This window comes from Sminthopsis crassicaudata, chromosome 4 (assembly GCF_048593235.1).
Source record: "Sminthopsis crassicaudata isolate SCR6 chromosome 4, ASM4859323v1, whole genome shotgun sequence".
Classification (NCBI taxonomy): Eukaryota; Metazoa; Chordata; class Mammalia; order Dasyuromorphia; family Dasyuridae; genus Sminthopsis; species Sminthopsis crassicaudata.
The window spans coordinates 169,252,105-169,278,714 of record NC_133620.1 but is presented as its reverse complement, the minus strand read 5'-3'; the positions used below and the strand labels follow the sequence as shown (position 1 = coordinate 169,278,714).

Genomic DNA, 26,610 nt, shown 5'->3' with positions numbered 1-26,610 from the left:
AGACAAGTTTATTCCCCTGTTACAGCCTTTCCATAGAACTATGCATGCTAGAACAACTGACCTGAGGACAAGGAGCAGAAATCCCTTCCAGATCCAGGTGATGAATATTATTCTTTACCAGTACCCCAAAACTGTCCCCTTCTTTGGGTTTCAGGCCTTATACCACATCAATTTCACCTGGCCCTAGAAGCTGAACTAGTCTCAGTTAGTATTCTCTATTCTGTTTGGCCCAGTGGAAAAAAGATTACATTCCCTTAATCTTTCTGGATCTTCATAGTTGAATTAGTTTCTTCTACCTATGTTCTACCTGGATCTCAAGCCCTGTGTCCCAGACCACTAGATTTCAAGAGTCTAAATGGTATAATTTCTCTATCCAGATTAAACTATTGAACCTATGTTCCCCAACCTTGTGGTCCCATCATAATTCCTTATATATTAAGATAAATTATATGTTAAGATAAATTAAGATAATTGTTGATTACCAAAAAAGTTTTGGGCACATGAATAAATATAGAAATGCATGAACTTATAATATACATTTCTCTCCCTTCACCTATTTATAAGACTAGGACATTTCACCAATAATACTTACAAAATCAAAGTTATCTCACCTTCATTTTATAAGACAACATAGTATATTAGAAAGGATATTGACTCAGAAATCAGAGGATAATAATCAGTAAATAAACATTTATTAAAAGCCTACTATGTGTTAGGTATGGTGCTAAGCTCTTGGTATACAGAAAGAGACAAAAAGTCTCTCCCCTCATGGAGCTTACATAGAGGTACCTCTAACATCTACTATACATGTAATCTTGGACAAGGTCTTATAAGCTCCATGACCACCATTTTTTTCACTTCTAAAATAAAAAGCTTGGTCTTAGATGACTTCTGAGATCCCCTTCAGTTCTAAATCAATGATCCTAAGTATTGCACAATAAAAGACTTTTTTCTTAAGCAAACACTTTCATTATTAGAAAAACAAAAACATAAGCAAGTTTCAGTGACTTAGCTAGTAGAATATCATGGAAGCAAAGACATGAATCCCTTCTATAACCTTCCTGAGAAGTAGTCATCTATCATTCCTTTAAAAGACTTTTGTGACAGGTTTACTATTTTGGTTTTTGAACAGCTCTGACCAGGTTGAAATCTGAAATCTATTACCAGGTTGAAATCTGAAATAGAATGTTGACTTTTAGGAAAGAATAAGGTGACCAATTTGGATAAAATGGAGAATGCATGAAGGGAAACCATAAGAAATACGTCTGAAAAGCTAGGCTGAAGTGATACAAAGAAAAAGAACCTTGGAGAGAGCTTATATTTTATATTCTAGAAGCAATAAGAAGTCTTGGCTTCTTGAACAAAGTGGTGACCACCAAAACTGCTTCAGGTTAATTACTTTGACAGAAGGGAGACATTGCAAACAGGGAAACAAATTAGAAGGCAATGACCTTAGTTAGGGCAAGAGGAGATAGGGCCCTGAAGTAGGGTGGTAGAAAGAAAGGAATAGATGCAGGAAGTTTTACTAAGATAAAATTGATTTGACTCAACTAACTGGATATGAAGGATGAGGGAGAGTAAAGAATTGATAATAATGCCAAAGTTTCAAACCTTGATTTTTTTTAACAAAGAAAGAGAACTTTAGAGAAAGTTTTTAAAAGAGTTTAAAGATTAGTTGTTCAAAATCTATTAAGCACTGTGAAAGTGTAATGGTTAATAACTTTACCAATCACCTTGGTTTGCTTGAGCTCCTTTACTATCCAGAAGAGACCAGATTGACCTGGAAAGTAGAACCAGCTGTGCAAGAGATAAAAGTGAGCCTTTCTTAAGCTGGGTGTATCAAAAATTTCTTGCAATATAGGCATGCTGAACCCAGAACTTTTCCTATTACTCCAAATTACCAACTCAGACTGATTCATGTCAACTCCCAATTCTGAAAAACAACCTAAGACTAAGAATGACCTTATAAGACACTAAACAATTACACAATTACATTTTCTACCCCAAACCACCCATACCTCCCTCCCCCCATCACTGTGCTGAGATATTTGTTTGTATAACTCCTGCTGCCTATAACCACCTTGAGCTCAGTTCTACCTGTGCTCCCATGTATGCATGTCCTCCTGCTTAAGAGGACTAAATCCACATACAAGCTTTTTGTTTTTCTTAGACCAAACTCTGGGAAAAGGAGAAAAAAAAAAAAAAGGTTGCTGGTACCTACTATGTGTAAAGCATTGGAAATACAATAATCCAAAAAAAGATGGCTGGGGTTAGGGGCAAAGAGATGAATTCCATTTTTAGCATATTGAGGTTGAGGAGAATAGAGGTATCCAAAAAGCAGTTAATAATATAGGACTCAATACAGAAGAAAGAGTGGAACCAAGTACATAGATTTGGGAATTCACTGGTTTACAGATTTAGAACTGGAAGAGATTTTCTTCACCTCAGTGATTTGGCCCCCTCCTATTAATGTGAGAAAACATTGGGAGAGAGACAGAGGGGGAGGAGGAGGAGGAGGAATAAGAGAAGGAAAAAATAGAAGGAGGAGGAGAAAACAGTGAGATGGGCAATGATTACAACCTACCTATTAATACAGAGCCTTAGAAAATGCTCACTGTTAGGAATCAGGGGAACATAACCCAAATATCAGTACAGCACATAGTAGGTATTCAATATGAGATCTTTTGAACAAATAAATGCTAAAGTACAAAAGAACAGAATTTTCTCTAGGCGCTCCTGGACAAAGGGGCTAAAATGGAAATTCAAGACCAACAATGTTAGAATGGAAAACAACAAGAAATAAGCCTTAAATTTTTTTTTAAATGACTTTATTAAAGTCAGTGGCTATGCATAGGGAGGTTTGATGAGAGTCACAAAAGCATTTTTTTAAATGGGAACACCATTTTCTTCTATATCTGACTAAAATAGAGCAAGGACTATAAGTGAACCTATGAGTAAGAAATAGTATTCAATGTGGTCAGCTGAAAGCAAAGTGCTTTATTAAAGGCTTTTAGTCAAAAAAAGAAGAAATTGTTTAATTATTATTCACATGTTATCCCAAAGCCTTTGTTTTCCTAAAATTAATGAAAAAAAATATCTTGACAAGAATTTTCCTATCCCTACAATTTTTACTAACAACAAGCTTCACTTCAGAGTCCAGTGGAAAATGAATATATGATGCTTTCTTCTATTGTTTCCACACAACTTCATTTTTCCACTTTGAAAAATAGTTGAACAATGAAAGTTTATATTGGTCATCTTTTCAACATTATGTACTAGTTCTATCTATACTTAAGACACTTTTAATTTTCTATTTCTCTTAACCTCATTGCCCAGATATAGAGCTATTCAGCGATTCTCCAAAATAATTCAGCTCACAATACATTTCCTTCATTATTAATGTCATCATAGTAGAGACTGAAAGTGACCTCAAAGCCATCTAATTCAAGTATGTTTCTCATTTTGTAGATAAGGAAATCAAGGCCCTGGAAAGTTAAATGATTTTCCCCAGATGACCCAGGTAGAAAATGTTAGAGATAAGAATTGAACCTATATTTTTTGACTCCACAGTCAATGTCCTTACTAGTACACATTTTTCCCATCACCCTCCCCTAAACAAAAGAAATCTATATTCTAACCAAATTTTCCATTCCATATTTTTTTGCCCTACATATAAAAGAGTTTTCAGTAACCTTATTGCTTTCTTTAATCTCTCCCACAATAAACCTCTGTGTCTTCCTGTTTTTACTTTTTGAGAGCAGTGGTGCTGTGGTTCCATCCTATCTCATTCCAATATAAAGGGGGAAAGTATATTTAACCATTTTTATGGTTACAATTCTTTGTTGTCGCTATAATCCTTATGTGAGTTGATGTTTTTGGTAAATGCATGAATTACCTCTGTATTTGTATTGTGTTTTTATTTCATGGAAATCAATTAAGAAAAGTCAATGAGTATACACTACAGAAAGTCACAGAAGATGGTAAATTAACAATAATGTTGCTTCCTTGTTCTCTCTGCTCACACACAGACAAATGACCCCTGAAATCCATTGTAAAATTTACAATATATATTTGCTGTATTATGTATTCATGCAACCTAAGCACTCTGGAGTGCTGTTTGTCCCGTAGCAAGAAGATAATAGCTAGCCAAACCAAGAAATAAAGAGGAAAGCCAAATGTGACTCCATGCTGCTATAAACCCACTGAGCCCTGTAAGATTAGACATTTTTTTACAGTAGAGAAGTCTAGGGTCTCACCATGGCAGTGTTATCAGGCTGCAGACCACAACTGTCATCTCAACTAGAGAATAATAATTCTGCAACATCACTGTCTGGCCTTGATGAGCTTTTAGGGAGACTTAATGAAGGAGGAAAACAAGGAGATCCTTAGAGACAATAACATTTGCTTAATGTTCCTAATCATCCCATTTCAGATCATGCATGGCTACAGTGGGTGGGAACAAAGCAATGGTCATAAACAGTCAATTTCCAAACCTCATGTATTTTTTATTTGTATTTTTGACTTTTCATCAGCATGTTTACTGTCCAAGTGGATGAAGACAGAAAACATATGCAGAACCTGACAGTGGAACAAACTATTACCATTAAAAAACTCTTTGTAGGAGGCTCTCCATTGACATACCAGCCTCCTCCACTCAGAACCATACCTCCTTTTGAAGGCTGTATATGGAATCTTGTTATCAATTCCATGTAAGTAAACCTTCATTTTCCAATTTTTATCATTTGTACCAAAATCATAATTACTGTAATGTAATCATTTGCAATATAACTGGTGAAATCAAAGAAGAGAAAGAAACATATACACATATGTGATAATATTTTTATAAATATCATATATATATATATACATATATATATGTATATATATATATATATATATATATATATATATATATATATATATATATATATATATATATATATATATATATACATATAACTTTTTGCCAGGTGTCATACATGGGGCATATACATGGCAGAAATTGTCATAGATGGCACAAATGATTAGCAGCCATTTCCTTTTTCTTTTTATTGAAGCTTTTTATTTTCAAAACATATGCAAGAATAATTTTTCACCATTGACCCTTGTAAAACCTTGTATTCCAGTTTCTTCCCCTTCCTCCTACCTCCTCCCTGAGATGGTGAATAATCCAATATATGTTAAACATAGTAAATATATATATACATGTAAATTCAATATAAGTATACATAATTATACAATTATCTTGAGCAGCCATTTCTAAACCATTCTACCTTTGGCCATTCTACCCATGTGCCACCTCCCACCTGAACTTGAGCTCTGATCCAGGGACCTTGACAAGTGGCCATTTCATCTTACATAAAACAAGGTCACCATGCTTCTTCCTTTATTTGTTATACATGTCATCTGCACTCTGTGCATCTTCTTCATCCTCCTCCCACTGAAACAAGGTCTCTGTCTCTGGATCCCTGACTCTGATATTGCTCTTATCTTGAGCAGAGCCAAGCAAGAACAATTTCCAAATCCTGCTGTTTCTGGCTTCCATTTCCTATAACATACCCTTTGCAGTACAGACACCCTTGCTTGCCTACATTTATTTCCCAAGGCCTTAGTGTGGTATCTGGCACATGGTAAGTGTTCAATAATTTTTTATTTATTCATTCAATTTTGCCTTTTATGGGTGAAATAAACTGATGTCAGGCACAAATACACTTTGGGAAAAAGATAAGGAGAAATTAAAAACATTGAAGTCAAATTTACACATATTGATAACTAGAGTGACTGATATGTGCTGGAGCAAGACAAACAAATTGTGATATAAATCTTGTCATTTCCTTGTATCCCTTTAGCCCAATGGACTTTGCTCAACCTGTGTCCTTCAAAAATGCAGACATTGGTCGCTGTATAGATCACAAACCTGGTGAAGGAGAGGTTGAAGTTACTCCAGACCAAATAATTTTCCCAACTGATTCTAGCCTTGAAGAAGATAAAGAGATTACACCAGCCTTTCCGAAATTTCCCTTTCCACCACCTACACCTATTCTTGTTCATGTAAGTCTTTAGATTCACTCAAACATCAAGATGAAAACAATGGCATTATTACTACAGAAGAATAATCTGTGCCTCTGAAATACTATATATCTACTTCTCTTTTGAATTAATCATTTCTCTTAAGAAATGTAGATGAGTCAAACTAGATAATATTTTCAGACTATAAATGCTAATATTTCTTTTCCCCTGAATAAGATTGTAGCATCTTGAAACAGGAATAATCTTTGAAATAGGTATAATCTTTCTCTATACTTCTTCCAAATCATTCATTCCATCAATTCAACCCATAAGAGTTAGGCAGACATAAAAGGCTACTGCATGTTGAAAAACAGCATATCAACAATAGAAACAATAATGATGATAAAGATAGCTACCACTTATGGAGCACTTTAAAGTTTGCATTAAAAAAAAAAAAAAAAAAAAAAAAAAAAAAAAAAACACTTTACAGATGTAATTTGATCTTCACAACAATCCTGGGAGGTAGGTGCTATTTCTATCTTCATTTTATAGTTGAGGAAATGAGGTTAAAGTGAGTTACGGATGACACAGCTACTAAGTTCTGAGACAGTTTTGAATCTCAGAAAAAAGTAATTTTTCTCTACTTTCAATTACCACCATTTTAAAAGCACCTATTCTATGTGAGATCTTGGGCTATAAAGACAAGAAAAAAAAGAGACAGAGAGGAGGAGGGAAAGAAGGAAGGAGGGGAAGAGAGAAAGAGACAAAAAGACAGAGTAGATAGGGAAAGGGGGAGAGGGAGAGAGGAAGGAAGGGAGGGAAGGGAAGGAGGAAGGAAAGGAGGGAGGAGCACCAGAGGTTAGGAAGTTTATGTTGGGAATGACATGATCTTCATAGAAATATGCAAATACACTGGTTTCTTTAAATGTCACCCTTTAGCTTCCCTCTATCTGTTCCACTTCTGCCCTCTGGAGCATTTAAATAAAATCCCTCTTCTACCATGACAGCCCTTCAGAAGTTTAAAAACAGTTATTAGATCCTCTCTAAAATGACTTTTTTGAGTCTATCTTCTTGACCACAAGTTTTCAAAAATCACTGTAAATGGTTTCTTGAGAACACTTACAAAGTCTTCCATTTTAATGCCTTAGGATATAATTTCTGAAGACTTGGAGATAAAATCTCTTTCAGAGTCAATATAGTACACCCTTTTATTGTTGTTAGTTGCATCTGACTCAGTGAACCCATTTAGGGTTTTCTTGGCAAAGACACTGGAGTAGTTTGCCATTCCTTTCTCCAGCTCATTTTACAAATGAGGAACTGAAGCAAAACAGGCTTATGTGATTTTGCTCATGGTCACAGAGCTAGTTGGTGTTTGACTCCTGCCTTCAAGCCCATTTCTCTATCCACTGTAACACCTAGCTGCCCCAATATACCTTAATATTAACTATTTGTAAAATGTTTAACATAATGCCTAAAATATAGTAGATATTTTATAAATCCTTTTTCCCTTCCCTTCTCTTCCCTTCCCACTACTGTCCAATGGAGAAGTGTGCTTAGTGAGGAAGGAAAGTAAGAATCAAATGGTTCTGTTTTTTCTTTACAATCTGTTTACATGATACCAATTCATCATTGAAACATGGATTTGGCACAAAAAAGTTGGATGGAACCCATCCAACTCAAACCCCTCATTTTACAGATGAAGTAATTGAGGCCCTGAGAGATATAATACTTGTCTATGGTGAAAAGGGACTACCCTTTAAAATTCCAACAGAACTGGAATTTTAACACAAGCCCTTTGATCCCAAATCCAGTGTTTTTTATCACACTGAACCATATTATAGTAGAAAAACTTCACTATCCAACAAAAAGTCCAATCAGAAAACCTGGTTTCTAGTCATTGCCTGGGAAAGGGGAAACTCTATTAATATAGATATCTCCTTTCCTTGTTAATCTTCTTATTCTGAACATAGCAAAAAAAGAGTCATTTCATTAACTGGGGCATTTTTCTAAGCTTCTCATGTCTTTTTTTTTTTTTTTTCCTTTCCTTTTTGGCCTTGTGCAGCCTTTTCTGCTTATGTACAAATCTGAGCTCATTAGAGCATTCTGTTTGAGTTCCATTGGTTTACTTGGGTCATAGGACTTAGAACTGGAAGAAATCTGAGAGTATCTAGTCCAATTCTGCATATGAGGAAACTGGGGCTTTGAAGAATTAGGTGATTTGGCCCAGTTAAATAAGCAATAACACCTATGATATTTAAACCTAGATTCGCTGACTCTAAATCGAATTATTTTTTTCTGGAACATCATCAATGTTATCCCTTTTTCTTCCTTGAGATTATTATTCCTTTATTCCTTCAGAAGCAGCTGGATTGCAGTTGATAAGAATTCTGGGTCAAAATAGAAAACTTCAGATCAAGATCTGAGTTCAAACTCAGCCTCAGACATTTACTAGTTCTGTGTTAAGTCACTTAACTTATATTTGCCTCAGTTTCCTCAACTCTAAAATGAAAATAATAATGGTAGCAACCTTGCAAGGTTTTTGTAGGTCTCAAATGAGTTAATATTTTTAAAAGAACTCAACATGATGCCTGGCACATAGTATACAATATAATAAAAATATATGATATGATATATAAATAGGATATAATATAAAATATATATATTCCATTAGAGGAATAAAATTTGAATCTTCCTCTTTCTAAAACTGGTTATCTAACCAGTTATCTAACTATTATACCATAATATATAACTTTCTGTACATAGACAGTCTTCATCAGTATCACCATCATCATCATATCTAGCATTTCATTTTGATACCCACACACATACACACACACACACACACACACACACACACACACACACACAAATATATGGGATTTGGGGTATTGGGGGGGAGTTGTCAAGGTAATTGAGAGTAAGTGATTTAATTAGAAAGCTAGTCACAGAGCTAAGAAGCATTAAGTTTCTAAAGTTAGATTTGAACTCAGGTTATCCTGACTCAAGGACCAGTGCTCTATCCACTGTATCATCTAGCTGCCTCAAATATATTTGTGTAGAGACACAGACAGATGTTGTCTCACTTGATCCTCACAACAACCCTGTGAGGAAAGTACTATTAAAATTATCTCCATTTTATAGAAGAGAAAACAGGCTTACAAATGAGACATGAAACTCAACAAATATTGGGAAACAGTTCTTCCTTGTTAGTTAGAACTAAATCTATAATAGTGTCTCATATGGTTTTAAATTAAGAACACGTATAATGCAGCCTATTTGTAAGTTGGATTCTATATATATATATGAACTTGAGGTTCACCTGCTAAGACCTACACTCTTTATATGTGTGTGTATGTAGAAATATATATATATATATATATAAAATACATATATATATATATATATATGTATTTTTAAATTAAAAATATGTATAATACAACCTATTTATAAGCTGGGAATGATATATATATCCACACCCATATCCACACACATACATATATATGAATTTGAAGTCAACTAGTGTGTGTGTGTGTGTGTGTGTGTGTGTGTGTGTGTGTGTGTGTGTAAACTTGATCTCCAGCTAGTAGATATATAGACATAAATATAAATGAACTTGAGGTCCAGATGATGTGTGTGTGGATGTGTGTGTGTGTGTGCAGGAACTTGAGGTTGACCTGGTGGATATAGATATAGATTTAGATACAGATATACATGAACTTGAAGTCCAGGTAGTATGTGTGTATATGTATATAGAAATGAACTTGAGGTCAGCTGATAAGACCTTTTCCTCAGAAAGTATCCCTCTAAATCACTTATATCAACTAATCATTGCAGCAGCTACCTCTTCTTATAACCCTTCTTTCTATCCCCCAAAATACAAAACCATATTGCTGTTTGGATGTACCACATTCTAGGGATCACTCTATGCCAAAGCATATTCACAGGCTCAAGAACCTCTAGAAACAGTCCTACCCCATTCACAAGATTCCAATATAGTTTCCCAGACAGACTCAACCATAGAACAAAGTTAGCAGAATCCACCAAAGCTAGTCTGAGAGACCTGATGATATAGAGTACCCCTGGGATAAAGGAGAATTGAGAAAGTTTGAAGCAAAATAGAGGAAATTAAGCCGATTTTCATACTGAAAGGATTGATTCACTATGTGTTTTCAAAACATTCAGTTTTCAGATTTAATATTTTAAATGAAAACCAGCTAGGACTAGCAGCAAAATTTTCTCATAAAACCTCCATTCTTATCAGAGGAAAGACCAAGATTCTGAGAAATCCAGTTTAAAAGTTCTCTGATTATAGTCAAATACCCCCAAAAGGGTACTTTAGATTCTTGAATATAGAAGCAGTAGTATATTCTATCAAACTCCAGGGAGATTTCTTGGGTGAGGAGGATAAGGAGGAGAGAGGGGAACCATTCTGTCTGCTGGTAACTAGTCCTCTTGAAGTATGCATTGTATTTGTACCAAGTGTTTGTTTATGGCTTGCTTTACTTGAGTGGGTTTACATGCCCAGAAAGTTGAACTTTTAACCTCAGTCAAGAGGCTGAAATGTGAAAGCTGGGAGAGTAGGATTGAGCTGAGTATATTAAAAATATCATTGTATTGGGTGGCCATGAAAGCTATTTCTCTGTCGGGACTGATGCTGCTGTTTTAAAAGCTAGTAAGCATTTTCCTGAGCAAAGAACAAATATTTCTAGACACTAATGAGTATTTAAAAGCAAAATGGAACATAGACACAGTACTTCATGAAGTTCTATTTTATTCAGTCTAATGTTCCAATTATATAAATAAGGCTTTATTGCTTCTAAAATTTCTAACAGCTCATGGACAGGGAACTGGCCATACTTTAATTTGCCACTAAAAAGTAAAGGAGTCATCACTTTACTCAAAGTAATGTTGTGAAAAGCACCCAAATGCAAAATCTCAACATTTGATCATTTATTTATGTTGTAAAGAAGCACATCGCTTGCAATGAAGATTTTTATCATAAATCAATTGGCAAGTTTAAGAATATCTTGGAAGGAAAAAATGATAAGTTTTTCCTACATTTTAACAGTTGGCCATACTAATGACAAGCCAAGGATACATCTTGTTCAAGTCAGTTTAAAGAATGAAACTCATATCTAGCCTGTTATTCTGTACCCCAGATGTTCCTGAGAAATGCTTGCTAACTAACAAAATGCTAGACAGAGATCAAAAATTCATTTCATTGGGGTCATACATCCACCAGCAGGGGAAATGATGATTTCTTCTTACTGACCTGAAATGATGAGAATGTGCACTGGGGGGTGAAAAGTTACTCCTTCCATTATCCATCAATGGCTCTGGCTACTTCAGTAAACAATTCTCTAGAACAGCATTCATTGCCTCTGCCCTGTTCTGCAGGGCCATCTAAGCCACCCAGGGATAGTCACTTTGCCAGATTTACAAGTAGTTGTACAATAGAATTCTTGACTTGCATCTTTCAGGATGAGGCAACTTAACAGTAAACATGATGTTAGGATTTTTTTGTTATTGTTTTTTCCCCTTACATTAACAGCACTTTTGAGTCATGACCACAAGGTGGCAGAAGTGTAACATGTTGAAGTTGATTTGCTCGTCTGTAACAAAGTATACTTGCAATAGTGGGTTTTAAAAGTCCGTGCTTTTTCAAACAGGCTGGACTTAACATTTCTATCATGAGACTGGTGTACTTCTTTTACTTCATATTAATATGAGGGGGGTAAAGCCATCTTACAGTATGCATTGCAATTAAGTCTCTTTAAAATGCTTCACTACAGTCCTGATTTCATTAGCAAATGCCAAAATAAAGTTATATTTATTCAAGGTAGAGAATTAGTCCTAAATCTAAGATGACAAAATATTGGTGTGTTTTGTTCTAATACATTTTCTGCTTCTCCTTTAAATTAAAAAGGAAAAATCTTTGCCCTATATTTGGAACCTGAGGACCCATGATTAAATCAAATGTTTATCACCTGTCTGATTTTTAGCTCCTCTCTGGACCACAGTTTCTTCATCTCTAAAGAAAAAAAAAAAAAAAAAAAAAAAGAAAAAAAAAGATTGACAAAAAGATTTAAGACTGTTTCCTGTTCTAATACTTATAATCCAACTAGTACCATCAAGTGAATATTCTACAGTTTGCATCTGATTAGAGATTTAGTAAAAGTCCCCTCCCACCCCAATTCCCCCCCACACTTTAACCCCAGGATTTAGATACATAATCCAATCCTCTTGTACATAGCAGTTCTCACTTTATAAGCACAATTGCAAATTTCATTTTTTAGGGGAGATAGGAAGCAGATTTAATAAAGGTCATTGTTTAGACTGCTGTTCAATAGTAAACAGCTGTAAGGAGTAATCTTTAAGGATATAGGATGAAGGTCACAAAACCAAAGTAGTTAATAGTTTCCAACTTTGTTGTTAAATACTTAGTTACCTATTGTAGGTTGCCATTATTTATCTTCTATGACCTTGAGTACTCTGAAACAGTGTTTCATTAACCACTGCTTCTGCCTAGTGTTATTTCCTACTTCTGGGGCAGACTGGTTACCGAAGTCAAACCCATGGGTGGTTCTGACATCTTTTGCCTCAATGCATTAAGCTTCTTTCAGAGTTCCTATTGTCTGTGGGAAAAGCCTAAATTTCCCACCTAAGGGAGGACCCCTTTGGCATTCTAGTGAAACCCAAGAGCCCTTTTTGAGAATAATGTTTTTATATGCCTAGAATAAAATGCTAGAGAATTTTATTGACATTGTTATCCTCCCAATGAAAGTTATTGTTTTTTAAGTTCACCAGCCCCAGGTCAAGAATATTTGAGTCCTGATGATTTTTATATATTTTTATAAAATCCCTATCCTTTTCCATAAAGACAGAGTGGCCTCTTAGGTCAGGATCAGCTATCTTCTAGTTTCCTAGAGAACACAAAACATACTCTCCATTAGTTCTCAGGGGCACATGATGAACCAGTTTTTATAGGCTCAAGCATGCAGGTGACCTGGCCTGGGAAAGTACAGGTACTCTCTAGGATACACAAGATAATTATTTTATATAATATTAGTGTAGCTATCTTTTATTATTATTATTACTATTACAGCAGAGGAGTTCATAATTATCTTTCAATGTAAAGTTACAATCTGTAAGACTGTGAGGTAGCAAAACAACATCAAAATAACCTCCTGGTGATATTCCTTTAGGCTACCTATTATTCCCTAATTCCTCATTCTTACCTGACTTTTTTCAATCATTCCTTTTTCAAAGAGAATAGTGAATCTGTGTCATTGCAGAGAGAGTTTGGAGCAGTTTAATCAAATTCTGTCCTCTCATGGATTCATTCACTGCAGGCAGGAATCTATTACAGAATTTGCAGGAATGACCTTAGCAGGGTGAAAAGATATGTGTATTATTGAGGCTATTTTCCTTGGAGATGGAGATATCTCAAATACATGAATAGATACCACCCCTCCACCCCAATTCTATTTGTAATATGGGCTGCTGAGACATTAAGCTCCTAAGACTTCCATCTGTGCTATTTTTTGCAGTTAGCCAGTGTGTCTAAGGGAAGGTGCTGTATATTCATCCCAAATGGGGTTCATTAGTGCAGATGAATAACATTTCCACCCACTGTTCTTTGAATATCAGTGTAGATTGTTGCCACAGAGTGTCTTTTTATAGCCAACCCCTAAACATGCCATCTAGTCCTGGGGGTTGGGGGAAGGGAAAAGGAGGGAGAAGGGGGATGCATTTCCATAAAGAATGACTTAAAAGCATTTCAAAACACTTAAAGCACTTTACCTGCTGTTGCAGAGCTTTTCTGTTTGGCCTGACTTAACATAAGAAAAAAGGAGAAAGGGAAGAAGGGAAGAAAATTTGTCTTTTCAAATAGAAATCCCCTGTTCTGATGCGTCACAATTGAGGCACATTATATAGGAAAGAACACATTGACTTGCAAGTTTTGCTGAATTCTGCTCTTTGAATAGCTATGCTGAGTCAGCACGAAGTCAGAGGGTAGGGCCATTCATAATGAAAGAGGACAGGACTCAAATGTAGATGTGTTGGTCAAAGTACAAGCTTTCTAATAAGAGTCATCATTGTTTAACCGCCTTCCTTGAATTAAGAAAGAAGGGAACAAGGACCAGTCTCTGGTTATCTGTGGGAGTGAGAGCTTCAAGAGAAGGGCACATGTCTAGCTAGTTATTTGTCTTATATGTCTATCTGTGGAAGAAAATGGTAGAATGCTGATAGCTCCTGGTGTGTAGTCTAGTTACAGTGAGTTATGGCTAAGAAGGTGCTGGGTTGCCTAGCAACAAACCATTAAGGGTGTGAATATACCAACTTATAAGTATAATTCATTAACTTCAAAGTCTAACTACACCATGACTTTCTAAAGGACCAGACTTTTGTCTAAGGAGGAAAGAAAAAAGATGAAAGGAAAAAAAATTACATGAAACATTCATTTATTTTCTCTTTAGAAACTTCATGTAATAATAGTAATAATACCTGGCATTTATGTGATTCCTTAAAATTTATAAGACAATTTATATACATTATCACATAATCCCACATAGTAGGTGCATATTTTGACAACTTACATAGTTGTGGACTTTCAAATGAACATATCTTCTGAAAACAAAGCTCATTTTAATGAAGCTGGCCTAAAAGTTCAGAAGGTCTGAGAAGTGCTTCTGTCCTTTGAATGCTTTCTTGGTGGAAGATGAACAGGGCCAGATGCTATCACTTTCTCAGGAGGTTATCTGGCAAGGGCGGGTCAGGGTTTAATGGGAGAGCCCCATTCCTCTTGCCAGATTCTTTGGCAGGGGAAATAGGGTAGTCCTGCTCAGATCTTGGCCAGATGCAACTGTCATATTCCTAAACGTGAGTTTATCCTATAATAGTAAGAACAATATTATATTAGCTAAGGACTGAGTTTGCTAGCATCTATTTTGATGAGATAGGAGAGATACCCACTTTACAACTTCTCCCTTTCTTCCCATGTTATCACTCCAGGCTCTGCCCTCCCACCATCAGACATGATAGCGAGAACATTTTATGCTATTTTGAAGCAATTAGGAAAGAACAATCTCTTTGTTCAGTAGCAAAGTCTGTAGTTCCAGCACTGACCATTATCTTGATGTTTCACAGGGACCCTGTGCTGCAGATACAGAACCAACCTTTTTGATAGGAAGCAAACAGTTTGGACTTTCAAGAAACAGCCATATTGCAATTGCTTTTGATGACACCAAAGTTAAAAACAGGTATGTCTAATTCTGATATCTAACAATAATTATAAAATAAGACAAGCACTAACAAAGACAGGGCAAAAGGGTGTTCTTCCCGCAATCAATACAGTGTCCATGATAATATATGCAACATTCTACTGTAGTTACCTATCTCTCTGTTAAGAGGACATTGCCCACCCCCCCAAAAAAAATTTTTTTTTCATTTTAAAAAAGAGAAAAGGGATCCTAGTTTCATTTCCTGACTGGGGGAAAAAAAAAAAAAAAAGAAAAAAGAAAAAAAACTTTGACAATTAGCAACTGATCCTTCACTTTTTAATAATAACTTCAAAACTTGCAACATATTCTCTGATTTTGACATTTCTTACATTTGCAGCCTCACAATCGAATTTGAAATACGAACTGAAGCTGAATCAGGCTTGATGTTTTACATGGCTCGGATCAACCATGCTGATTTTGCTACAGTCCAACTGAAGAATGGCATGGCCTATTTCAGCTATGATCTTGGAAGTGGTAACACAAGTACTATGATTGCCACCAAAATCAACGATGGTCAATGGCACAAGGTATCAGGGCAAGAATATATACCTTGCTTAGTTGAAACTATGGAGGATATCCTCCAATGGGTATCATCTAATCCTTCCAGGTATTATCTTTAATAGTAGGGGAAAGAGAGGAGGTGTTGGAGAAAATATAAGAGAGATTCAGGGAATAGAATTTGTTGACCCCTCCCAGTAAACTGTAAATTCTTGGTGTGATCTGGAAAAGCATTTCCTGACCTACCATAACTCAAAAGTTTATACTATAAGATGGAACCCTTTAATATGCTTTAGATGAGTATAGCTTCTAAAGAAATTATTTGGAGCAACTTTTAAAAGCTTATCCCTATACCCTAAAACCAGTATTATTTGTGGTACAGAAAATACTTTATATATTAGCATCCTATTTGTGTTTGATGTATTGATATGGCTGATAGAACTTGCTGATATCTTACTTGATGGAAAAAAAAAAGGAGGGAGGAAGGAAGGAAGGAAGGAAGGAAGGAAGGAAGGAAGGAAGGAAGGAAGGAAGGAAGGAAGGAAGGAAGGAAGGAAGGAAGGAAGGAAGGAAGGAAGGAAGGAAGGAAGGAAAGAAGGAAGGAAGGAAGGAAGGAAGGAAGGAAGGGAGGGAGGGAAGAAGTAAGCAAACGGAAAAAAGAAAGAGAGAGAAAAAAAGGAAAGGAGGGAGGGAGAGAGGGAAGGAGGGAATAGTATAGATGTGGTACAGAAATTACTTTACAATATTATTCACACCCCTGTCAGACTTTTAAAATAAAGCTTCCATATCTCTCTCTACTTCCTATTGACCCCACAAATTGTCAAAAAAAACCTTTTTTAACTTTCAGTAAGTTTATCACTTGATATCAGATTCTAGCATATTAATTTGTTTAAATGGGATATCCATATTATACAAAAGAGCCAGAGAACCTTGCAAACAAAAATTCAAGATAAGGTCAAGTCATTCTTGGAAAGTAGAAATTGATTCTTTATACTTAGTGGCTTAACAATTGATCATCATCAAGTAGCATTCAAAATTTATTCTTCAGTTACATAGAATGCTTTTAAATAAAATAGCCTATTGATATGAGGAAGTAAGCAAAAATAGTTAATGGTGATATAAAGTAAAGAATTTGGGGAGGTTGGGATAGGAGATAGGAGTAGGGGGGGGGTAGGAGGTAGGGGGTAAAGGTAGAGGGTAGAAGATAAGGGTAGGGAAGGAGTTAGGTACTCTCACTCCAAACTATAATTCACATTTTAAGTTCTTTACTGACCTAAAAATTTATCTGACTCTGCTTTGACCATCATGTGCTAATCTTTTTCACATTCTATGTGAATCTCTCACCTATGTCATAGTAGGCTATGATTCCTCAGACAGAGAATAATACTGCAGAATGAGCAAAAAAAAAAAAAAAAAAAAATTGAGAACTAATTGCATTTAGGCTACCATTTCATTGGTTCTTAGAATCCTTTTCCTCTATACATATACCAGTATTCTTATACCCAAATCACTGTTCATCTCCATACTTTCCTCTACCCAAGAGACATATTTACCTCATTTTTACAATGTAATTATCTGTCATATTCCTCCCTGAGTTTCATATCTACTCAACTGCTACAGAGATGTTTGAACAGCTGTAGAGGGGTTCATGATAAATCATCTACCTTTTTTCCCCAAATAACTCAACAACTGCTGTTTCCTCATACTGCTTTCTATCTCAGTTATTAGAAGTGTAAACTTGTTAGAAATGCAAACTCAGCAATCTCAGCTCAGTTCTTTAAACTGAATGAAACTAGACCTACAAAATCACTTTAAATTCACAAGGACTAGAAGTTCCTGATTCTTATCTCTTTGTATATATGAAATCTGGCCAATCTTGGTTATTATGATTACTTAATGTAACATGTTTCTTTGAAAAAACAGATTAAGATCTTCCGGACCAAGCAAGAAGGAATATTACTTGTAGATGGTGCTTCGAACAGGACAACCAGCCCCAAGAAAGCTGATATCTTAGATGTTGTGGGGATGCTGTATGTTGGAGGGCTGCCTATCAACTATACAACAAGAAGAATTGGTCCAGTAAGAACTTAAAATATCACTGTTTTCAGGAAATTATTTGGATATCAAACTTTCTCTTTTTAAAAATCTTATATATTTAATATTATCCCCAGTTACATTTAAAACATTTTATATGCTTTTTTTTTTTAACTTTTGAATTCCAGATTCTCTACCTTATCCTCACCTTCAGCTGTCATTTAGAAATCACATGTGAAGTTGTGCAAAATATTTCCATAAAAGTCAGGACATCAAATTTTCTTTGGGAATTATTACAGCCCTTTTCTCAACTTTTAAAAAATCTACTTAGGATACCATATATAATGGTCTTTTTTAAGAGACTTTTTTTTTTCTTTAAGTGTGTAAGGGAGGGCATCCACAGGTCAAAATAGAGTGCCAGGCCCCCAGTCAGGAATTCCTAAATTCAAATCCAAACTTCTACATAGTAGTTATGTAACCTTGGCCAAGCCATTTAATCTCTGTTTGCCTCAATTATTTATCAGTAAAAATAAAATAATAATAGCACTACAACCTAGTATTGTTATGAGAATAAAATGAGAAATATTTATAAAGAGCTTACTTAGCACAGTCTCTAAAACATAGTACTATGTAAATGTTAGCTATCAAAATTATTACTAGCTATAGGAAAAGATGCTAGAAATATAATTTTTGGAACATCTATCATAGGCCTTTTTTGATCATAAGATTATAAATTTAGAGTTGGAACCATTTCATTTTACAGATGAATACAGACGTAGAATGTTTAAGTAACTAGGCCAAGTCACAAAGGTAGCTCCTTGCAGAGTGGGAAATAGAAACCAACTACCCCCAGTTCCAATCTAATGTTGTTGGAGGGATTTGTTTTTTTTCCCACTTCATCATACTATCTTACATTTGTATTAATAGAGAATTCCTTGTACACAAGTAGGTTCAGATCCTGCCTTTGGCACATACTGTCTCTGCAGCTCTAAGCAGAACATTTAGTATCCCATTTGCCCCCAAATTTAGCATTTTGGTGCTCTAAGAGGAATATTTACAGGAACATTGAGGAACAGATGCAGAACTCCATTGAAATCAGATAAAAGCATATTTCTAGAAGATAAAAGCACATTTCTTGAAACAAAAAGAAAAACAAACAAAACTTGCTCACCTAAGTTCACTTGCTAGCTATGTATTTTCCTTTGGTGAAATACTGAACTGCTCTATATCTCAGTTTTCTTTTCTATAAAATGGAAGCACCAGTACTTGCTCTGTTGGTAAGGAGAACTCACACATGGCAAGCGCTCACAAGATAGTCAGAAAAAGTGAGAAGGTGCTGTATTCTATGAACAAAGCAGAATTGAATTAGCTCAGAAGAAATGTGAGATGCACAAAGTTAGAGAAGCCACCTCAAATGTTCATATGGAATATGTGTTTCTGTACTGTGGCAGAACATTCTGAGCTTATATTGGTCTGATCAGCCAGACAGACACACTGTGAATCCACTCTAACATAATGAAATCATTTTGGTCCTTTTCCAGAGTGAAGGACATCAACCAATTGTGTGGCACAGTGGGAGGAAACCTGAATTTATGAGTCAGATTTAAGCTCTCATCTCTGTATTTATAAAAAATAGAATGTGGGCATTAGATGATCTTCACATCCTCTTCAGCTCTATAATCCTTCCTTATGAAGTTTTGAGGATGCTTGGAATGTCATAGGTAAAAAGCAACTTATAAATTTAGTAATTCTATATAAAAACAAGGAATTATAATGCAAATATAAGTTCTAATTAGGCATGTTTCCATAGATGGAAGGGGATATTTGGAGTTCTTCCTGAAAACACTAGTGTTAATTTTCTTCCAATGTACTTACTATCTGTTGGATGCACTATTTCTGGCCATCAAAAATGAATGTCAAAATCTTTTGTAACCAGTTCAGAAAAATGGTAAAAAGCAAATGACTTAATTATTATTTTATTAACTAAATGGGGAAAAGTTATTATTTGAAAAGAGTCTAGATGCCTAAATCATACTTAATTACATAAATGAAGCAAAAAATATTTTAAGATTTAGAAAATTTTATTCTTAAGTGCAATTTACAATATGTCCCATATAAATAGACCATTGCTCATAGTCATATAGAGCTTACAAGTAAATGTTTAACAAATCAGTGTTTTCATGGGAATACTCACAAGGACCACTAACCATATAATCAAATGATCAGAAGTACTTATTAAGCAATTACTCTGTGCCAGGAACTGTACAAGGAGCACTACAACTAAAAAGTAAGACATTCTTGGTCCTCAAAGAAATCACATTCTTACACATGCCAGGCAATTTGCAGAGAACTTTGAGGACAGTTGCCCAAACACTCTTCACCTACACTCTAAAACATGAGGTTTAAACTAGACCATTCTTTAAAATTATTCTAATTGTAACTGATATTTCCTTTAAAGAATTCCTTACTCAATAATGTTTCTTGGTGAAGATAAAGGCTTGTAAACATTTTAAATGTTTGTTTTGAAATTTTAGGTTGTCTACAGTATTGATGGCTGCATGAAGAATCTTAAAATGACAGAGGCTCCTGCAGACCTTGAAAATCCAACCTCTAGCTTCAGTGTTGGCACATGTTATGTAAATGCTCAAAAAGGAACATATTTTGATGGAACAGGCTTTGCCAAAGCAGGTGAGGCTAATGTTGAATATTAATATACATAAGATAATATGAACAACACATGCATATTAAATGTGGAATGTATTGTATACTTATCAAATTTTATTATACATAATATACAAATAAATATAGAACTATCTAATTGTATAGTATACAACTATATACTATATAACATTATCTCTCTGTGTGTATATAAATGTGTATAATTATATATGTATATGTGAATTTCATGCAAGTTGAAAAAGTCTTCTAATTCCTGGATTTATGCTAGAAATGATAATAATGTACATGTGTATGATCAGCTGGAAAAATCATAAAAATATATCTGATCCTAAGCAACACATAATGAATCAATATCAGTCAGCATTTATTTAGTATGTACTATGAACATTCAGGATACAAAAAAAGGCAAAACCAATTCCCCACTCACAAAGAGTTCACATTCTAATAAAAAAGGAATGAATGAACAAACATTTATTGTAATATTTACCTTATAGAGTTACTTTAATATAATGGAAGTATTAAAATATTATCCCTTTCCCCAATGTCATGCATAGAATAGCTTTCCCAACCTACCATAGCTCCTTTTTTGAAAATCAATGCTTATCTTTAAGAAACCCTTTTACTGATGTCTCTCCAGCCATACCCCAAGAATGAATTATCTCTCCCTCAAATTTTCTATAATACTTTTCCAGGTCTCCTTTTAGCCCTTCACAACTTATATAGTACTTACTAATATGGATGTTGTGTCCATTAAAATGAAAGTACCCTGAGGACAGGGGCTGTTTATGCTTTTGTCCTTGTATCCTTAACTCCCAGCACAGTGTGACATATACCAGGCACTTGATACATGCTGACTGAATTGAAGTGACTCTCCTCTCTATGAATTAGACAATTAGTCCCCTTTTTTAAAGGAGTATTATAGTTTAATTTTTCATCTTTATTTTCTAAACACAGTCTAGTGATTTATAAATTGATACTGTGTGCAACTGTGATACTCAAATTAAAATCAGAGGTCCCTAAGGTAAAAAACAAAAAGGGATTTATTACTATCTAAGGAGAAGGGGCAACCCCCAACAGAGGAGCTATTGTCAGTAAAGGAATGCAAAGCACAAACTGCAAAACACAAGATTAAATGGATCCTAAATGCAGAAATCCCCACCCTCCACCCTACCTTTTCTCCCATTGTTTGGGGAATTTCAGGCTTATAGTCTAACCTGGAAAATCTATCCCAGAAACAAAAGGATACTAGTAAATAACAAACTTTTTACCCATAAAGTACTTAAATGCCAATTAAAAATAGGGAGAAACAGGAGAGACAGTTCATCCAAGACAATGGAATACTTGCAGCTTTTTAGCTATAGCTCAACTTGTATTGCGAAGTCTCAAGTCACAATTAGGGCGTACTTCAAGACCACATTCTCATGAGAGGTCTTCACTCAGTTAATCCCATTCAATACTTTTAAAATATAATTATATTAAAAATAACATAGGTCTTAGATATAGAAAAATTGAATTCATGTCTAGTCTCTAGCAAATGATTCACTTGATCAAGGGAAAGTAACTGCCCAAAATGACAAAATTTCAGGGTTGGAAGTATAATACTGGAGAAACTGAGGCAAGATAGAGATTAGAGAGTATTTAATAATTTATTTAAAAGGGAGAGATTTACTGGGACCAAATGGATCCATGGTTTGCCCCAGGGCTGAATGAGACTATAGTCTTTAAGTATCCACCAAACAATGTGAGTTTTCAATGATATATATACACATGGCTCAGACTCAGAGGGTAGGTTGAGGCAGGGGCAGAGTCTGGGTGCTGAGAGCAGGATCAGGACTCTGACAGTGGAGTAAGCCACTGATGGGGGGAGGCATCTTGATAAGATAATATCTCAATTCCAATAGCTTGGAAAATAGCTGATATTCTAAAACATAAGATCTTTTATCCTTATCAAATATTCTGATAAAGAGGGAGCGGAGGTTTTGCAGGACTGAGCTTTGAGCTGATAATTATAAACTGAAGCAGAACAATTAGAGAAACTAAGTCAGGCCTGGGTCAGGATAATTAGGGAAACTAAGTCAGGACAATAAAAGAAAACTGTGGCATAACAGAAGGAACCATAGTCCTGCCCAAACTTCCTTCAATTTCCTCATCTATATATGTGTTTCTTAAATTTTCATCATGATCACAAAGGAGAAATTTCTGGAAAAATCTAATCTAATGGTATCATTTTTGACCATATGTTAGTGTTTACCATTTATAGTCATCATTCTTACAGATATGACCACAACTTTCCCATAGTTCTAAAACCACCAATAACTCCCCACTGCTTAACAAATAAAATAAAAGCCACTTAGGCAGGCTTCTAAGGCCCTTATAATCTGCCTCTAATTCACTTTGCCAGCCTTCCTTTTACACTATTCTACTTCATCTTATAGCCCAATTGAACTTAATGCTGTTCCCCGATATTATCTTGCATTCTGTCTTCTGTGTCTTTTCAGGGGGCATCCCCTAAGATGGTGATAACTCCCTCCTCTTTTCTGCCTGCTGAAACACTTCTCTTCCCTTGGTTACCATTCCTACCATGATGCCTTTCCTAATCCCTCCAGTTAAATGTATCTTCTCCCCCAATTTTCTGAAAACATTTTGGATTTCTCATTTGTCCCTCCCAAATCCTAGCTCATTTCATACTTTTTTTGCATGTACATGCTATAACTGTATTAGAGTATATTTAGAACAGAGATTTGGAGAAACTGAGGCAAGATAGAGATCAGAGAGTTTTTAATATTTTATTTAGAGGGAGAGATTGGACTGGGGGCAAAACAGGATCCATGTTACCCCCAGTGGCTGAATAATACTATTGTCTCAAAGTATCCAGCAATGAGAAATTTCAGAGACTTTTATAGGGCTCCAGGGATCAGGAAAACAAAAGCAGAGGTGGGGGTGAGCACGGTGAGTGTGAACTTCCAGGAAGGGACCATAAATTTGGTTCTGACAGGTTGGGGGTAAGGAAGAATCATAAATTTTGATAAATTGGGAGGACGAGGAGCCATTGAGTCTGAGATAGGAAATATGCCCCCATCTGCATTTTATGACTCTTTGGAATGCTAGAGTATCCAGGAATCCCAACCCTAATTACCTCAGTTCTAATGGTCAGGAAGGGGGTTGCCATCAGGAAAACTGAGGCAGAACAATTTAGGGAAACTGAAGTAGAACAATTCAGGGAAATTGAGGTAGAACAATTAAAAGAAACCATGGCATAACAATGTCATTTTAAGTCTTTGTACAGCCACTACCTAGTTTACATAGTACCTTGCATGTAGTGGGCATTTAATAAATATTGTTGTTTCTTTCAACTGAATGATAGGTTAACATTTTAAATGAAATATGTGCAAAATTGTCAAGCTGAATATCTTTGTGCTCAGATTTTTTTTTTCCTTTTCCGTCTACAGTTGGAGCTTACAAAGTAGGATTGGATCTTCTTGTGGAGTTTGAATTTCGTACAACTAGAACCACTGGTGTCCTCTTGGGAATCAGCAGCCAAAAAATGGATGGCATGGGTATTGAATTGGTAGATGAAAAAGTGAGTGCTCTTGAAAGTATTGATCATCTTGAAAATGCTTTGGAAATTTTCTTTTTGACATCTTTATAAAGAAGTCTAAATTGCATTGTATGTAAATAGGATGCCATTTAGATAGAAATTTTCCTCTATCTCCTGGTTTAGTTCATTGCCCATATATACATATAGAACATGCATGTAATGGTCTAGAGGAGAGACTTCTTCCTCCAGAGAGCCGCCTCAAGTTTGGCCCAGCCAAGACTCTTTTTCCTCCAGAGAGCCGCTCTAACTCTGACCTAGATAGAGCTCAGACTCTTCTCTACCTCTCAAGTGCCACCCTCTTTTATCCTCCCAGAGAATGGGTGGGGGATAATGCAAGGGCTTCTGGGAAAAATTACTTCAACCAATGAATGGACTTGCTCCTCCTTAGCATGTAAGCTCCTCCCCAGGAGTTCACAGAAGTAAAACTCCCAGGAAAGGCCAGAACTAGAGAATTGTTAAGTACCGACTTAGCACTTAGTAAGAACCTAATATCTCATTAGCACTTAGTAAGAACTTAACACATGCATTCTCTGGATTTGTCTTGAGGTTAAAAGAATTTATTTCCCAGCAGACCTATTGTAAACAGTGTGAATTAACACTAGAACTTAGAATTCATATATAACATTTCACAAAATGTTGTACTAGATGAAAGATGTGATTCTTTCATTTGTTTCAACTAAAGCTACAAAAGCAGTGATTCATATGAAATAAGTAATGAGCTAGCTTACAATCTATTTACTAGCTATGTGATCTTGGGCAAGTTATTTAACCCTATTTGTCTCGGTTTCCACATGTACAAAAATGAGCTGGAGAAGGAAATAACAATAAAACTTCAGAATCTTTGTCAAGAAAATCCCAAATAGTGTCATAGTGAAACAAGACTAAAAATGAATAAACAACAAACAACAGCCTCCTAATATGGCTGTGTGAAAAGGAAGGAAACCAAAGCTTTTCTCAAGAGCTTTCAACCAAAAATGTAATTAATTCCAAATCAGCTATCCAAAATAGGTAGGTTTCCAAATAAAAAACTCACTACTGAAATCTTATTGCTAGAAATATTAAAAAGAATTCCCCATAAAATGAGAGTGATGGTAGAGGTGAAATCCTGAATAACCTGGTTTCAAAGTCAATGGACTGTTAATAATGAGATGATAACTACTGTGAAAAATTTTTATCACACTATGTATCCTGATTTTTGATTCAGAGATAAGGTGAGCTTACAGATAATAAGCCTCTTACCATATTGAAATAGAAGATTGTTTGGAATTTGTGACTTAGTTACATGGCATAATGGATAATGTTGAATTAAGAGACTGGAATACTGGCTCTATGGGCAAGTAATTTAACTTCTCTATCACAATCTGACCTCTCCATTAGGAAAAACCCTCTAACTAAGGCAACTGAGGTGGTTTGGGGGGAGACTTAAGGCAGGGACCCCAATGAGAGGTCTAATAACTAATTTCAATCCTACTGAAAAGAGAGGTAGTGAAGATGTAGCAGTTTACTGTCTGTGTGAGTAGAAAGAAAGTAGTGACATATATAAAAGATATTGTGAAGATGGAAACAAAAATATTTGGCAATAAATTGAGTATGGAAGATGAGACTAAGGAATGAGGCATGAAACTAAAGTAGTTTGCCTGGATAACTAGGAAAATAGTAGTGCCCTCAAAATTCTTTTCTCTCTATCCACACGACTACCACCAGAATTCTTGTCTTCATTACTTCTCAGCTGCACCATCATAATAGCCCCCTAATTGATCTTTGTCTAGTTTCTCTTTTCTTCAATCCATCCGCTACATTGCTTTCCAAAAGTAGGATCTGACTATGTCATGCCCCTGCTACTTTTCCCTAGCTCTCTTATTATCTCAAGCAAAATAAAGACCCCTCTGTTTGCAAGGTAAAATTCTTCACTGTGTGGTTCTGACCATCTTTTAAATTTCAGATGCAGATTTTCATATATATTAGTATCATCTTTCTATAGCCCCACATATTTAATAATCTATACTTTAATCAAAGTGGCCTACTTAACATTCACCATGCATGACATTCCATATATTATCTCCATGCTTTTGCCTATTCTCCTCATCTAAAATGTTCTTTCTACCTCTGCCTCTTAGAACCATAGCTTCCCTCAAAATCAGCTCAGGTGCTACCTCCTAAGAAAAGAAACATTTCCTGATTCCCCTAGTAATTAATGCTCTCTATACCATTCAAAACTACTTTGTATTCATCGTGTGTGTGCATGTAAATATACACATATTCTTATATACATATAAATATGTATGTGCATTAAATTAACTTAGCATATATACAATTGCATATATGTATATATACATATATACATATATGTATTTGTATATACATATATATGTTGTTTCTCTTCCATAGAATATAATCTCAGTAAAGGCAATGACTTTCACTTTTGTTTTTGAAACCACAGGTGTCTGATACATATAGATGTATAACAGATATTTGATGAATTTAATTAAACAGTTAAAAGAGACAGTG

General features: G+C 35.3%; 1 protein-coding gene across 1 annotated transcript in view; it reads left to right on the top strand.

Moving 5' to 3' along the window:
• LAMA2 (laminin subunit alpha 2) overlaps positions 1–26,610 on the top strand; it is a 784,999-nt gene that overhangs the window by 753,648 nt on the left and 4,741 nt on the right. Inside the window, exons 55-61 of the mRNA XM_074309868.1 lie at positions 4,533–4,709; positions 5,850–6,051; positions 15,160–15,272; positions 15,631–15,820; positions 17,715–17,870; positions 20,360–20,513; positions 23,954–24,084. Of these exons, the coding sequence (XP_074165969.1) occupies positions 4,533–4,709; positions 5,850–6,051; positions 15,160–15,272; positions 15,631–15,820; positions 17,715–17,870; positions 20,360–20,513; positions 23,954–24,084 (1,123 nt within the window). The remainder of the gene's footprint in view (positions 1–4,532; positions 4,710–5,849; positions 6,052–15,159; positions 15,273–15,630; positions 15,821–17,714; positions 17,871–20,359; positions 20,514–23,953; positions 24,085–26,610) is intronic.